Raw genomic sequence first — 17,297 nt, forward strand, 5'->3', positions numbered from 1 at the left:
CACACTTTCTCTCACCGTCCTGTGCCTGCGCTTCCTACCTGACCGCCATCATTAGCTGGAGAAGGTTAAACGGGTTCTACGAGCGCCGAGAGTCCCAGAGGAACACAAACTGGGTCAATGGTGGATATCTGTTCGATACAGGGTCTGCACTGCAGGGGTTTTTAATTGTACTGCAGTCTCACCGGTTTTGATCTGAACAGTCTTTGATTACTTCTTATTTTTCACTTTCAGGTACACATACACATTCTTAATTAAAACACAGCTGAGGCATTAGGAAATAAATAACCGATTCCAAGCAGAACAAGGAAAACTGCGTGCTGTAAATTACACACACACACACACACACACACTTCAACAACTACGAATTCACTTCGATCACTTACATTTAGACTTGGCAAACGCATTAGTTTAGTGCAATAAAGCACTTAATAATAATAAACTTTTTTTTTTTTTGTCATCTGCTGCTTTTAAAGTCGTTCAAGCTCTTTAAAGTTGGATGGAATTATCAATGTTTTTATCGTTCGTTCATCAGTGATTCTGAAAGCAATTCCAATAATATTGTTCAGACTCTGTGTTATAGTTGAGATGTGAACTTCGCTATTCTCTTAGAACTAGAATGATTATTAAAATGTTATGGTTATAGTCATCCTTGGTGTGAACATGTCTTAAAACGAATTCTGTTAAATCACCCTGACTGCAAAAAGTTCACACAGGAATCACTGCTTTTAACTAAAGACGTAAGTGTCTTAAAAATGTGGCATTCATGGTGAAAGATGAAAAATGTTTTGATTGTTGGAGATATTGTTTTTTAAATCACTAACAGTCCAAGTTTGGACCAGTTAAGTGCATATCATTGCACCACTAGGTTTTGAAAGTCTGTTCATGCATGAATGTTTTGTGGTTTGTAAAATAAAAGGCGCACAAACATTGGTTCTGTCTCCATTTCTACTAGAAAAAAAATCAGGTATGGATGGACAGGGACTGAAGTGGCTCCCAGGTCTTGTTACAAAGACTAACTGGATTTATTTTATTGGTGTAGGTCAAAGAAATGATCCTGTATCAAAAATAATCTCTAGGTGGAGCCATGCTGGGTGGATCATGAAGCTTGGGAACTAGCCGCCCATGGCTTCGTTTTCATCTCCATCTCTGTTTTTTTACCTGTCTGCAACTGCCCCTTCCATTAGAGTCGAACTCTCCTCTTCCACTGCGCTCCTTTTATCTCTTCTCAGCAGGCGCTCAGAACGGCTTTAAAGAAATGTATGCTCAAACTCTCTGGATGGGAGAAAAAAAAAACCATATCCTGGTCCTCAAAGCGAGCGGAATAAACTACTCAGGAACTGTTAATAAACTGACATCTCTGTTATCTATCACTGTCGTCAAGGCAAAATTGCACTGGGAAAGTAAATTGTTTTTTCAGTGGATAAATCCATCATAACATAAAAAAGGACAACATTGAAAAAGAGAGAATGTAGCTCGAGGGTTTGAAAGGAAGGCTACATGAGTGTCTAAAGAAACCATGGCTTTGGTGAGACATTAAATCAAAACATCTATGATTCAATAGTACAATTAAATTGTAAAGAATAAAGAGCATTTTTACATTTTAGAGACCCTGAGATGCTTTAAAGGGATAAAAATCACCCATTAAGAATAATTCCGTTATCATTTACTCACCCTCATGTTGTCCCAAACTGTATGGCTTTCTTCTGCAGTTCACAAAAGGAGAGGTTTTGAAGAATGTTGAAGTTTAAACAACATTGGGTCCAGTTGACTTTCATTATATGGACAAAAAAAAACGACAGACATTTCTCAAAATATATTATTTCAGGTTCTCCAGTAGAAAAAGTGAAGTGGGTTTAAAACAACATGACGGTGAATAAATTACAATTTAGATTTTTGGGTGAACTATTCCTTTAAGGTCGTTTCACATCACTTGCATCAGAGATTCAATGCATTTACCAACACAAACACATTTCAATCACAACATGAAAACTGTTACAGGACAATTTTCATGTATTTAATAGCATAGAATTTATGTACTATTAATTTATGTACTACACTTTATAGTGTAGTACAACTCATTGAATCTTGATGTGCAGTCTCCCATTTGTTTTTATTTCATGCAATTTGTTCTTAATCATTGGCTGTGTTTTGAAAGTAGGGCTGCACAATATATAGAAATTATCGAAATATCGCAAATGTATATATCGCGATATGCATATCGCAACGGATTGCAATAACTGGGGTCATGAACAAAAGACAAAGAAAAAATCACTCACTGCTCTTGACTGAATAACTTTTGTAGCTTTAATAAGAATCAGTATACATTTAATTCATACAGTGAAGACTAAGCAGTGTTTTATTTTTACATTTGATTATTCAGTTTCTGTTGTTAAATAAACCTAATGTAGGATAACCTGAAACCCTAAACCCCACTGATGTTAAAATAACTCTTATGCTTCAGTAAAACACTGATGTTCACTTCCAGAAGTTGTAGGGATGTTTCTTGTCACAAAAAGAATGTGAAACATACATAATTTTAAATATATTTTAAAGATAATTTAAGTTTATTTTACCCACTTTAAGCATTATCGTATTGCATATAGAACGTCGCATTATTTAAATGAGTTATCGCATTTTTCTTCAATATCGTGCAGCCCTATTTGAAAGTTGGTTCAAAGTTATAGTCTCTCCATAGAGTTCAATGCAACTTGAGTAAAATGGAACAGCCTTTTCAGTGCATTTGAAAGGTAGAAATTGAGTAATTCCAATTTAGGGAAGGTATATGATTGCAGAATTAAATAACTGGAAGCCAAACAGAAAGCTTAGTTAAACATCCACCCACGACGGACGCTTCCTGGAAAGTCTGACAAAGACTTTCTTCCAGCAATAACGTTCCTAGAGTTGAGGGCACCAATGACATTTGCATTTCCAGAATCTCAAAGTCGCATCTGCAATTCCTAAACTCATGCAAGGATGCAATATTTTCGCTGCTTTTGACACCCACGTAATCTAACAAAAAGACTATGACTCACAGCTCCGAGCGGCTCTCCTCTGAGGATTCTGGGTGAGATAAGCTAGAAAGGAAGGTTAACCACTATAATGGAGCCGCAAAATCATCTGCATTTAAAAGCACAGCTCCCATTTCCCTGACGATGCGTTTATAAACGGGCCCTTGGCTTTCATTAATACAGCACGTCCTGAAACGACACAGACGTATCATGGGACAAAAGCGAGCCTCCAAACCCCCCCCCAACAACTAACAGAATTGGTCACGGCCAATCATTCTCTTCCTCGCTGAGGTTCTGGATAAACACTGTGGCCATCAATCATGGCATCGGATGCGGAAAAGGGGAAAATAAGGGAAAGCGAACACTTTCCACAGGTCACCGGGGAGCCGTATGCGTCGTTAAATTACCCCCATCGCTTTTCAATTACATGCCGTAATTCATCGTCAGGGCCAATATGATGCCAGAGATCGTAACAATGAACAGATGAAGAATACAGTAAACAGAGATTCAGAACTTTTGCTCAAATCTTATGTTACACGAGGGGCGGTATCATTCACCAACAAGGTTATTCTGAGGCCTTCACAAGACAAAAGTTTACTGAGGAAAGCATTGTAGACCTTGTAAAAGTGTTGTTTGCTAATATGTATAGAAAATGTGCCAACAGACTTTCGCTGGAGGAGATGTAGTGGTATTTGCCCATTACAAATGTATTTAAATTGATTGTAAAGGCATTTTTATGTAAAGCATTGCATTGAATTGAATGCAATGATTTACGCATTTGGCCTTTGAATTTTGTATTTGCGTAAATTATTCTTAAAAGCATTCTAGTGTAAAGCATATAGCATTGAGTTTAATGCGACTAAGCAAATAGCTTTAAACAAATTCATTCTACTGGAGTTTAATGAATGAGGCCCATTGAATGTAAGGTTTTCTAGCTCTTGCAGACTTGTTTCACATCAAATGTATTAGACTATGTCTATGTTATTCTCATCTCAGGTCTTTTAAGCCAAAATACAAACTCTTTCAACTCATTCATGCGTGCACACACACACACGGCCATATTTACACAGGCAGTTCAGACAGATGATCAGCTCTTCCTATTGGCTTCCTGCATAACGCACAATAGCTTCCCCATAGGAACACTCATCAGTGTAACAAACTGTGGCCCTCAGAAAACACAAAGAGAACCATAACTCCAGAACTAATTTTTCTGGCTCTTTAAATACAAGAAACACTGCTCACCTGTACAAAGGGTGTTAAATTAAGTTCAAATCACTCTACACAAAATGACTTTCCTTTTCCAATGGGATGTGTGGGGATATTTGTTACTGTAAATGTCAAAATGCAGTCATTATTTTGGGCTCCTGTTATTGGCAATTCAGCCTAAAATCTTGCCAGTAGTTAAAGGGGTGGTTGATTATGATTTCACTTTTCTAACTTTAGTTAGTGTGTAATGTATAGTGTGCAAACAATATTTGTTTTTTAAAGAAATCGTTTTTTAAGGACTACAACAAACGGCTGGTAGGGACTACACAACATTCCTCCCGGGTTAGTGACATCACTAACCCTAACATTTACATAAACCCCGCCCCCTGAACACGATTTATAGATTATCATGACAGAATATGCTAATCAGTGACTAGAAGATTACATATAAGTGACATAAATTCATCAACTAACCATTCAGAAATGTCCTGTTGCTTCTACATGTTGTCACTTCTTCTTGAGTCTCTCCATCATTGTCTGACTCCGGTTTGAACATAAAAGGCTAAAAGCTTTTGAACCTTTCAGTGCATGTGTGTGTGAGGTAAAAGGACACAAGCTGTTGAAGCTCCGCCCCCTGTGCCGGGAGCAGCAGCTCATTTGCATTTAAAGGGACAGACACAAAAACAGTGCGTTTTTGCTCACCCTCAAAAAGTGACAATTTTAACATGCTATATAAAAATATCTGTGGGGTATTTTGAGCTTAAACTTCACATACACACTCTGGGGACATGAGAGACTTATTTTACATCTTGTGAAACTTTGGAGTAGGACTGCACAATCAATCGTATTTTAATCGTGATCACGATTTCTGCTTCTCCCAATTAAGCATAATCGGCGGCGATATTAGCCCACTGGTTATTAATCCTGAAAAAGGTTTTGTTTTTTTTCACTTGACATTTCCGTTCTCCTGCACTGTAAACAAGTCTCCATGAGAGATACAAATCAAGTCTACATTTCTCTTAAAATATGACGAGAATGTGGTTTAAAAGACCCTTGAATGTGCTTCATTACATTTTGTTTAATATATTAATAGCCACAGGATGATCAAGGGCATATCTAATGTCTTAGCAAAAGGATATGTGGAGGCTACTTCTCTAAGATTTAATTAGACTGGGGCAAACCACCCACTAGCTAATGCTAGTCACCTGCTCTGCCCTGAGGGAGCGCTTGAACCAACGACCCTGGTTTGTTTAGAGCACCATTTGTGCCCCTTAAAAAAGATGCGCACACACAACGTATCCAGCCTCTATCCAGCTCCATTCAGAAGTGTGTGTGTGTGATAGAAAGCGAATAGCAGGAATCGTGGTTAATTATCACCCGCCTGCTGTCACAACCATCAGTCTCAGTGACACTACTACTGGCAACAGCACACTTGCAGGCTTATTAAAGCACATGTGCGTCTGTGTGTGTAATTGATGTATGCACAGCAAGGACGGAGCACCAAGAACCCAGCGTATAAACCACCAATGATTAAATCACGTCCTGGCCTTCATATACGCAACAGACAGTACACGCTAACGGCAGGGGGGGGGGGGTAAAGACACACAATTTATGTATTTCATCCCGGGTAAGGGTTAATCAGTGTCCCCTGGGAGGAGTTCACTGAGTCGATGCATGTTTGATGGATGTGTCCTGCCATAATAACTATGTATATACTCCTGACATGCCTTCAATCATGTCTAATTAGCAAAAACAGCAATTTCTTTCAGATGCAAGGCTACATACAGCTTCTGATATAAACCCTGCGAAATATTTGCGATCTGCCGCTACTTGAGGATGAAATTAATTGGCTTCCTGACATGAGGAAAACAACACTATCATCAAATTAATTAATTTCCATCAGCAGGCACTCACAGAATCTGCAATGGAGAATTTGGCCTGTCATTCATAAAACACTAGCATGATTATTTATTAAATATTTCAGGTAATTTGATCATTCTTTCAGCAGTTGGATCAAAATTATGTTAGTTGTGGAAAGTTCACACTCTTATTTTCACTTACCTCCTTTGGGTTCACAGCAGGACCTGCATGTTTCAAAGAATACTACATCAAAATGTATTTTGCATATCAGAAGGATGGTGACAATTAGTCGCTGCTTATTTCGTAAACTGCATGCAAATTTTGACTTGCAACAGGAAAACTTAATGCTAAAGAACAAGAACACATTTTCCCAAAAATGGGCCATAATGTTCAAAAAAAGAACAAACAAACATGAGCCTCAGGCAAACAACCTTCATGGAGTTACTAACTTTTTAATAATTCCACAACATTTTGTAACCTTCTTGTGTTTCAAACACATCTCTGCCATCGGCTACACATCACCAACATCAGCTCTTCAAGGGTCAAGCGAAGCCCGTCTCTTCCATAAAGCTAATGAGGAGGAAAGGCCGGTTTATCATTCGCCAGTCATTTCTGAGCCTGGATGCCCTTTATAGCCTTTCGGTAATGTGGAGTACAAAGGGACATTAACGTAAGCTTGGCTGCCCTTTTTAAATGTACCATTTGTAAGATGTAAGACAACACAGAGATTGGTTTAGATATAGGGATTGTGGCTTGGCTCAAGGTATGAAAGAAACAATCAAAGCACAGTGGCTACAAGCTACACAGAATGTCATTAGCTTGCTCTCAGATACTTCAGTCAATGGATGTATCACAATAAGGTGTATTTTCAGGAATAGTTGAGGTTTGCAAAGATAAAAATGAACATTTTAGAGCAGTAAAAATGATCAATAACTAATCTAACGATCTGTGTTTTTGAGTTAGAGTGAGGCCATCCATTAAATTAGGCCTAAGTGTTCAGACCTATAAATGGCTAACTACATTTCAGCAGGTTTCTGCAGAAGAATGGCAGTAATTTGCCTTCCCTACAGAGACTAAGTGAGCCGATATCAGCGGGAGGCATCTAGCATGTGGCCTGGAGAACTGGAAAACTGGAAAACTCTCTCCATGGTTACATACCCACAAACCTACCAATCAGAGATCAATTACCATGTCAGGCCATCGCATTTACTTTCGAAAGGCCAGCTCAAAAGACATGACTCGATCCAGAAATCAGTACTAAGTCAGCGAAATAAACAAGTTTCTTAAAAGATGAAGCCATTTCAATCTTCTGAACAACTGACATGAAAGTTCGGTCATCATTTACTCACCATCATGTCTTTCCAAACCTGTCTGACTTTCTCTGTGAAACACAAAAGATGAGAAATGTCTGTGTGTTTTGATACGATGAAAGTGAAAGGAGTCCAATCCATTTTTTGGACCCCATTGATTCTTCAAAACATCTACTTTTTCAGTTTGTGGAACGACATGAGTGTGTGAGTAAATAATGACTTTTTCAGTCTCTTTAAGTGGACTTTAATTTACAGAAGGGTCAAAGTGTGCATTCATAGCTGAGACATTAGCAGGTGGAGAACAAATCAGGTGGTGTACGGAGCCCGAACGGTACAACATGATCAAATTAAACCAATTAATCACCGTTTTAGAGACAGCTAAGGTTCTCTTCCATTATTCATAGCCTCCTGCTAAACCCAATGGGAAAACCACAGCACTTATGGAAGGGGGTGAACAGGAGTGATTGCTATTAGACACAGAACATATGCCGAGTTTGTAAGGACAAATTATCAAATAATCAGGATGACGGGGAAAAAGGAGGAGCATCAGTATGGATGCTTACCAGAGAAAGCTTTGATGGACACAAATCCATAATATCAACTTAAAAGAGCAAGAACAGATTGAAGTCAAGCATATGTCAAATTGGATTTTGGATGATTTGGTGTACAACTAGAGCTGGTTTTGTTATGTCTTGTTCAGGTTCTCACAGACAGCTGTTAAGACCTTCAATCCATACAAAAGCCATGTATCTAGACCCTCACAGCAAGGGTCAAACACTGGGATCCTCTCAGCAAGGTCTCTCCTGACCTCATTAAAATGATTCCTTCGCCACAACCGCCTTCAATCTAGACATTCTTTACAAGCAGGATCCCCCCAAAAAACCAGGAGAGGTGTTGGAAAAGCAATAACAACCAGCAAGAGTTCTCTATTCACCGAGACCACAGAAGGAGAAATCAAGGGTGACCCCTGTCTTTCAGGGCTTTGACCTCTCCCAGTAAGAGGCTGAGAGTGAGGGTCCGCCTAGTGAAAAGCTATATTGAGAAGGACAAATACGTCTTCCAACTGCAAACAGCAACACTCCTGCTGGAATTTTCCATCCTTTCCACACTCATGGATGTCAGTGGCTCCACAAAAACCAAACCGCAGAGTTTCAACACGTGTTCCAGACTAAAATGTATTTGCAAACTTAACTTTTCAGCTCTAGAACAAACTAGTTTTTCTGCAAGAGATTAAATTTTAAGCTTGCGATGAAGCAAGAGTGTTCAGTCGGCTTTGAATCAGAATGGACAGTGACCAATCACAACTTGTTTGCCTAATACATTTAAGAATGGAGACGAATATAACAATGATGATGCCATCGCTTTCACTTAAATCATTCGAAAAAAAGTATTTTAAGTTAATAAATAGCACATCTAAAACATTATCTAGAAATATACTAGGATATAAAATTCATAAATTAAGAATTGGCTCACTTTCAATTCATGAACTGGAATTTAAATTGATTTGGATTAGGAAGTTGAACGGGAATGGCTGGAAATTGCAGGTAATGCATTCTGGGAAAGATAGTGTTCCTCCACTATAATCCACAAAAGTTAGTTTATAAAATATGATGAAATATAAAAACACAATTTATATATGTGGCACTTTAAATTTATCTATCTGTCCATAAGGCCTTCAAACTTCAAGGTGTTTTAGAGATTTTAAAAACTTAAAGGCTTCATTGAAGCAAATGTAACTTAAAATAGTTACATGAATTCAGTTTATTTACTTCTACTTCCTTACATTCACATACAAATTGCAGTTCTACATCCTGTTTGCAACCTCAATTCATAAATTAAATAGGAATATATTCTCAATATATTCTCAAAAGATACTGAATGCTGCACAACCTTGGTTTGTATGATCTACAATAAGCAGTTTAAGTTATTTTAAATGCAAAAATCTGTGGAAAAGACAAAGAAAGTTTATAGCACACGTAAGACATACATGATATAAAAAACTATTTGAACAGACTATACTGTCAAGTGGTTCAAGCTGTTTTAATGTCAGAAATATGTGGAATTTCAATGACCGCCTTGCAAAACTTTATTTTTCTGTCAAGTTGGTACTTTAACTCTCAAATGACTCCGATCTAACAAAAGGCTCCCCAGTAAAATGAAAGAACAAATGACCTGTCTTTCCATCCACAAAACGACCCACTTCACAACTACGTCTACAATAACACACCATATCAGTCAGCCATAGGCGATCTAGAAGGTGAAATCTCTACAAATTGATAAGCAGCTGCAGGGAGAACCAAACACTCTGTTGCCCACTGCCAGTCACGCTTACACAAGAGCACACAGATAAGACACACGATGAATGTGTTCGTCTCCCCTTCTCAGCCAGCTGCAGGCGGCAAGAAAATGGCTACGCGCCTCACGGTCGCAAAGAGCCAGACCACGAGAGAATGAGAGTGAGTGAGTGCAGAGATTCACAAATTTACCCTCTAGCCTTGTGAATGAGATTGCTGTTGATATCCCACTAGCAGAGGCAACGGGAGGGGTCAACTGGATACGTTAAAATGTCATTCAATCATTCAGCCTGACATTGATGAGTATTAAGCTTGCTTTCCAGACCATACCCCCTCCACCTTCCCCTCCAACCACACACACACACACACACACACACACACACACACACACACACACACACAGCTAATGAGAGATGGAGATAGCTACAGATGTCTCCATTTGTGCGTTTACCTGCTGTGCCAAAAGAAATTACGCGAAGACTGCATGACAATTGTGACCCATTCTCAAAGTGGCATTAGAGATGCCAAACTGGTTTTCATCTGATAAACCTTTTAGCACTTCTATGATGCATCAGTAGTCCCGCTGTACAATAATTGTATCCCTTAAAACTCATCTTTGATCACCAAAATAACATATTTAAGCATTTTTTCCTTGAAAAACATTCTTCATGCCTTAAAATAGCTTGAATGTAACTCAACACCCTTGTCTCATTTAGTATACGCGGTTCTATGAATATGCAAATGAGCCCCGCCTCCACTCACTCCCTCAGCTCAGAGATCCAATCGTTGACGATCACACGTTGATCTGATTGGTTACAGGGTTTGTGATGTCAGAAACACCAGCGATTTCAAACCGTGTTTTTGAGACTGTCTTTGGTTCACTGCAGTTTTAAGGAGAAAATACTCAGCAATGCTGTCGACTTTGCACATGGTTTGTCTTAAAGCATATTAAAAAAGCCACATAGACATATAGGGTGAATTCAGGTTGATTGGGATACTTTTTCCAAGTCATCTCAATGGCAAAAAGTGTCCCAATCACCTTAATTTCACCCTAAGCGACATTAAAAGCTTGATTTTCACCACAGGGGGGCTTTGAGCAGTAAAACGCAAGAAAATTAAAGTCTTTGAGAGAACCACCACCACTTACTGACAAAGTTTATGTGCACAGATTTTCCTCCATCTGAATCAATTTAATCTTATTGCAAATTTTACATGTATCATTGAAATGTCCACTAAAGAAACGGATAAAAACTCAAATGTGCATAACATGTATTACAAACAAACTTTCTGTGCAGGCAAAAAGCATCATTTAGTGTCTTCATAATCATAATGGCAAGAAGTTTTGTCGTGTCAGCGGGCTGTGAATCAATCAGCTAAATGTTTTTGTATCTGTTTGTGAAAGTAGTTGTATAGCTAACAAACTTTCCGTGAACGTGAAGAGTAGCATTGTAATCGTAACTAGTTAGATTCAAAGGTTTGCATGGCAATTATTTAAATCCACCACCAAATAATTATCATTCCAATTGAGCCATCAATAAGATTATTAACAGCATGTAGCTACTGAAAGACAGAAGTGTGGACAAAACAAGCTCATAAGTGATGCTTCCGCTAAACTGTTGCATGTCAAATCTAAACTAAAACAAAACCATACAAGAGGAAAGGTTGATTCTGTTTAACAAAATTTCACAAGGACTTTGCATTTCCCTATAAAGCATTTCGTGAAAAGCCAGTGAAGTAGACTATTTTTTTTTTGAGCGGACTTCTGGCGTAAGACACTGTATTGAGTTCAATTTTTAAAAACATTTCTCATTTATGTTCCACTTCATCTAGCGATTTCTGAATTTAAGAATGTATCCTGTATTAAAGCCAGCTTTTTTTAATCCATATTGAAATAAACTAGCTTTGTACCACAAGTGCAGAGCCTAATTCAGTTTGGCAAGGGGCTTTTTTCCAACAAGAAATCTACGAAACTCTATAAAACATTATGAATTTACAAGCAGACTATCTTTGAGAGAGAGGACTTGTGGCTTGGCTTTAAAATCTGTACGTCTGAAACCTCAGGGAAATGTGTTTCAAATAAACAAAAACTTATTTTCAGAGGGAAGCCATGATTAGTAACTCGAAACTGGCCACATGTACAAAGCACCAATTCAAGCCATATCTAGAATCCTTTAAAACACAGAAAAGACGAGACTAAACGTACGCCATTCAGCTTAAAAAATAAAAACCGATTCTCCGAGAACTCTGCAACCATGTTAAGACCAATAAATACATCTGATTCTTATTTAAAGGGGGGGAAATACTCCTTTCATCATATGTATCCATCTACATAAAATGATGTATATTTAAGTCAAAGAACAAAAAAAAAAAGAAGCAAATATTTCTCCTGTTAAAACATTTGGTGTCAATGTCACCTCACAGCAATCTCAGTGGCAGCAGCTGAGGGAACTGATCTTCATTTGAGTCAGCCAGAAAATTCCCTTTCATCATTCCCAACAGTAAAGGTTCCCAAATGTCTGACCCTGTCATTACCATCAACAATCAATCAATAACCTTTAGGCTCTCAACCACAGCTCTTATAGGCGAGGTCAAGAGCAACCTCTTGCATTGTTCTGGAGTGGATGGATGGATGGGTGGGTGGATGGATAGATAGATAGATGGATGGATGGATGGATGGATGAATGGCTTTCTACAAGTGCTCTTCTTTCCAATGGCTACTTACCAACAGCCTCCACATCTGTAATGGCTTATGGTATGGATCATTGACTTAAGCCTGGCAAAATCCTCTATTGCTAATTTGACGTTAAGTTTACAATACACATTTCATTCAAAGCAACCTGTGGTGATTTACTTAGTCACGGTCCCTAAATAGCAAGTTCATGTATGACCCCTTGCAGAATTTAAACCTTCAAGCGTTTAACAACTCAGATCTATAATTCTTAAACACAAATAAATACATGTATAACCAGAGTAACCAGGCTGTGTATGATAAACATCAGGGTAAAAATCAGAGTAAACGAGATGGTATAAATGGTTAGTGAAGGAACAGACTGTCAAACGTTGAACGTTATCATTAGTGGGGATTTGTCGATGCCGCACGGCGCACGTAACGTTAATAACGGACGAGAGACACGGAACTTACCTTTATCCGCACCGCCGAACCGGAGAACGATGAGACTTGTGAAAAACACGAGCAGCCGTGCCCCCCGCTCCGCCATCACTTTCTGAGGTAAAAAATACACAAAATAATCTCGGAGAAATGCACAAGTTATCCACTGTGCTTTCTGAGGTAAAGTTTTACCGACTAGAACGGACAAGGTGCTTTATACAAAAACGCTGAGCATCGTCCGCAAACCGGCAAGATCTCGCGCTCCGCCGGTGGCCAAAAAATAAACATTTAATTCTCCTGCAAAAGTCAAAGGCGATACGCCGAAGGGTCCGGGTGTTTTCTTGAACTTAAAAAGCCGAGGAGGGCTTTTAAAGGAGGCATTAAGTCAATCCACAGCCGACCCTCAAAGGCAGCGGCTGCAAATCGGTTCCGAAGCGTTTGAAAGACCGACCGGCGTATTTCTCAACGCGCGTTCAACAGATTTAACGGAACCGCAGTGGAGTATCCAGCATAAGCACACGGCGTGCGGTGCTGGAGACTGGGGTTTGTAGTGGGTATTGGTCCTTGAAAAAGAAGGCGTGGATTCTCACAGGATTCTGGATTTTTTTTTGGCCCGGGAAAGTCAAAAATCACGGTGTGTTGGTGCGTAATGCGCATGCGCACATCTGGATCCCAGCGTGTTCATGAATACTAACATAGGATTCACGCTAGTTGTTTAAAATAAAACTGCATTTTAGTAGCTTAAATAGCAAATACATATCTTTCTTTGAGCCATGGGTACATTTTATAATTTTTATTTCTTTATTGGTAAAATTTTATAATGATAGTTTAGTTTATGAATAAAATAAGGTATCCATCCTGGAAAAACAGCTAAAATCAGTCCAAGTTGGTTGGCTGGTTTTAGCTGGTCTCCCAGGCTGGTTTTAGAGTGGTTTTGGACACTTTTTTTTAGCTGACCAGGTTGGTCTTAGCTGGTCAAGCTGGGAGACCAGCTAAAACCAGCAAGGAAGACCAGCTAAAACCAGCCTAGGTGTTTTGTTTGTTTGTTTGTTTGTTTTTTTCAGCAGGGATGTGAATAACATTACATGAAGAGGCATTACCATTTTTTAAATCATACTTCAAGCACAACCTCTGAAAGTCACTGTGTTTTCATAAAAAACCTAGTTGCTAAATACATTACTGCCATAGGGATGCATTTGATAAATCAGACAGCTATTGTTGCCTTATTTGAATCCTTAACCCTGAAATATGTTTGTGTTCAAATTAAGATGCAGAACAAAACGAGAACGTGTCTTGAAGTCGTTACCACAAAGATTTTACTTATAAATCAAAAACCACTATTCAAAACCACAAACTGCAGGAACCGAGGGTGAATTAGGTAACAAATCGATGTCATGACCAATTGATCAATTAAAAGAAAAACAAAGTGCTTGGCAAGAGAATGTTCAATACATTAGCTACTTCTATTGCCATCCACTGGTTACCATGCAGAATAGCACCTGAGGGCAAGATAATGACCAGTTTTTGACTGGCAGCAATAAAACAAAGTGTGCAGTAATGTCTCCAGATGTGAACTATAGCGTCACAAATTTCAGATTCAAGACATCAGGCCTCCTTCATATCTGAAAGATTGCTAAATGGACTTCACCATAAACTTTCTATACTCATGTATGATGGTTGAAATGTGCCGGTGTTCAATACGAAACTAAGTCCTTGGTCCACTGCAGAGACGTCACGTAATATCACATGTGCCCTTGGGTCTTGAAATTCAGCATTTAATCCAAGGACACAGTGCACTTGCTTGTCTTCCCTGTGGGTGAACGGCTCATAAAGAATGTGTATCTTCACTAAGAACAAAGGGATACCTGTGTATGAGTCACACACACTGAATATGCTTGAAGTGCAAAAAACATGTCAGACGTAATGAAGATAAAGTTTCTTTGGAATTTCAAACAGAACAACGAACTGACCAATGCTGAGCTGGCCGTGTGTCATTTATCAAACTTCTTTGTGTTTTTGAAGAGGAAACAGAAGCTGTTCTTTCTCATCTTTTGCAGGGCGGTGTGTGGTGCACATCTCCAACGAACCCTGACCATGGCAATTATTCGGTGCTCTCTAGAAGAACAAGTGCTCACTTCACTGGGAATGAAGCCAGAATACGGGAGGGTGTTTTTTTGTTATTAGAATTCATTTAGCAATTTTGAATAATGACAGTAAAAAGACTGTTGCTGCCTGAAAGTGACCTGAGGGGCATGATAAACATGTGGAAACTCTTTTACAATGTTGAAGGGTTTATTTGGGCAAAATTATGAAGTGAAAATTTGGCTTCCTTCAATTAATGTGAACTGTAATGGACTTAATTGATGCTGTGAATTGGATTGACAGCAAGAGGAATTTCTTACACTGCAATTTATAACTAAAATACAAAAAATTAAAGTTAATAAATTACACACACACACAGAGAGAGAGAGAGAGAGTGCAAACACAGTTAAGGTCAAGAAACTTGACATTGTGTGTGCAGACACTGTATATATAGGTATATATCTTTTAAAACCCTTAAAATGACACTGAACAGCATTCAATTTGCAGACTAGGAAGAGGAAACAGCTTGCCACTGCAGTGTATAAATGGCTCCAAAAATCTGACAGATGGAGAACTGACATTGAGAATGAGTTTATTTGCTGTCAGAGCTGAAAGCAGGATGAGATGTCATTGAACGACAGACTCTCTACAGGATGATGTTCACGTTAAGTGAACCAATGAAAGATGAAGGCAATGGAAAACTGGATGGAATACTAATGTATTGTTGCACACTGCACAGTATTTCTTAGAGCCCTATCTTACACCCGGCGCAATACAGCGCCAAGCGCAATGCAAGTGTTTTTTGCTAGTTTCAGCCCGACGCAGTTTTCATTTTCACGTCTTGCGCCACGTTGTTTAAATAGCAAATGCATTTGTGCCCATGGGCTGCTGGTCTGAAAACGAGGTGTGTTCTGGCACGTTGGAGCGTTGCTATTTTGAGGCAACAGAAATAGACTGAACCATTGACCAACTGAACCCTGGTCTGAAGTCAATGGCGCAATATTTTTTTTGTTATTTAAAGAGCGAGTTAGTAATGTGCGCCTATAGGCGGGTCCACACCGCGCGTACACTCTGCTTATAACACACACAGGGACGCACAGCAGCACACAAACATGCCAAATATTAAAAATAAAAGGATTACAATATAAAAGATTATTATTGTGTACATAAAGATATGGTGAATCCGGCTTGTCCCGTAGATGTTCTGCTTGCGCACTTTAACCTTGCGCACGAGCAGATCCGTTTGCGCTCTGGAGACGGCTTCGGTCTTCGATGTAAATAGCAAATCTGCCATGGCGCGAGAGCAACTGGCATTTAAAGGGAATGGGAGATGAGACTCTGATTGGTTTAACGCACGTAAATCCCAAAACACACCCATTACTCATTAAGAGAATAGGGACAAACCTTTTAGACCATGCGCCGGGAGCACCGACCATTTTTCCCATCGTTAAACTAGCAAAAGTGGATTCGGACACGCCCTAAGTGAACTTGCACCCTGTGCTTTAGACCATGCACTTAATGTTATAAGCAGTGTGCAATGGTAAATGTTATTATTCTTGTATTATTTTATCATTTTTTTGTGTGAAAATGTCTTAACTTTTCACAGGTGATTAAATAAAGTTTGTAGTTTGAAGTCGAGTACATTGCATTGTGGGATACAGAATTCCATGCATATTTTGCATATTGCATACTTTGCACTGAATGAAACTGTAAAACTATGAGAATGCAATTTAAAAACGTTCTTAGGTCTCCTGATCTCTCTCTCTATCTCTCTCTCTCTCTCTCTCTCTCTCTCTCAACTCTGACAGGAATAAATCCCACTCTGGCCAAACTCCCAGGATTATCGGGGATTACTTTACGGTAAGAAAACATCACCAGATTTAATGTGATCAGGGCAAGACAGGAAAAACCTATTACTTGGGGACAGATCATGCTGTTTGAGTCAAGATCTCCCACACATAATGTGTTCAGTTCAAAGCACCGATCCAAAAGTTCATTGTTTTTGTGTGTTTTCTCACTAAGCATTTCTATATTCAACACTCAGCTTCAATCAGTCATTGAATGTGTAATGAGAGGTACAGGAAGGGGGGCGTCTGTCTTTTCTGTATTAAGTTAGTAACTAAATTAAATAATGTGAAGGAGCTGATTAAATTTGCAATGTCTGCTGTCTCCTGTCGTTAATTATACAGAGTGTGAATTTGGCACGGTGCAGTCAGCGCTGATCATCGTCACCCAAACAGTGTCCCTGCAAACCTAGCTGAAGGGCCAGAGAAACAGAGACGGGACACGGGGACTGTCAATCAGTCTGACCCAGAGGACACACAGTCTGCAGAGACAATCACCTCGCTGCATGTAGGACAATCGTCGCCCAAAATGATTGGATTGTTTCCCGAATGTTCTCATTCTAAAAAGGTTTCATGAGTAGCAA

The 17,297-nt window shown here is 39.1% G+C and overlaps 1 protein-coding gene across 10 annotated transcripts in view; it reads right to left on the reverse strand.

Annotated features, from left to right (window-relative positions):
• neo1b (neogenin 1b) overlaps window positions 1–13,327 on the reverse strand; it is a 131,962-nt gene extending 118,635 nt beyond the window's left edge. For 8 of the 10 annotated variants that reach the window (XR_014603820.1, XM_084095794.1, XM_084095796.1 and 5 more), the window contains exon 1: window positions 12,821–13,317. Coding sequence is in view for 9 of the 10 variants with exons in the window: in XM_084095794.1 (XP_083951920.1) it covers window positions 12,821–12,896 (76 nt within the window). In the remaining variant the exon portion in view is untranslated. Of the gene's footprint in view, window positions 1–12,820 lie in introns of all 10 variants that reach the window. The other 2 variants (XM_084095793.1, XM_084095789.1) reach the window with 2 other exon arrangements.
• Between the last annotated feature and the right edge of the window lie 3,970 nt (window positions 13,328–17,297).

Source organism: Abramis brama (genome assembly GCF_963993115.1).
Source record: "Abramis brama genome assembly, chromosome: 20".
Taxonomy (NCBI): domain Eukaryota; kingdom Metazoa; phylum Chordata; class Actinopteri; order Cypriniformes; family Leuciscidae; genus Abramis; species Abramis brama.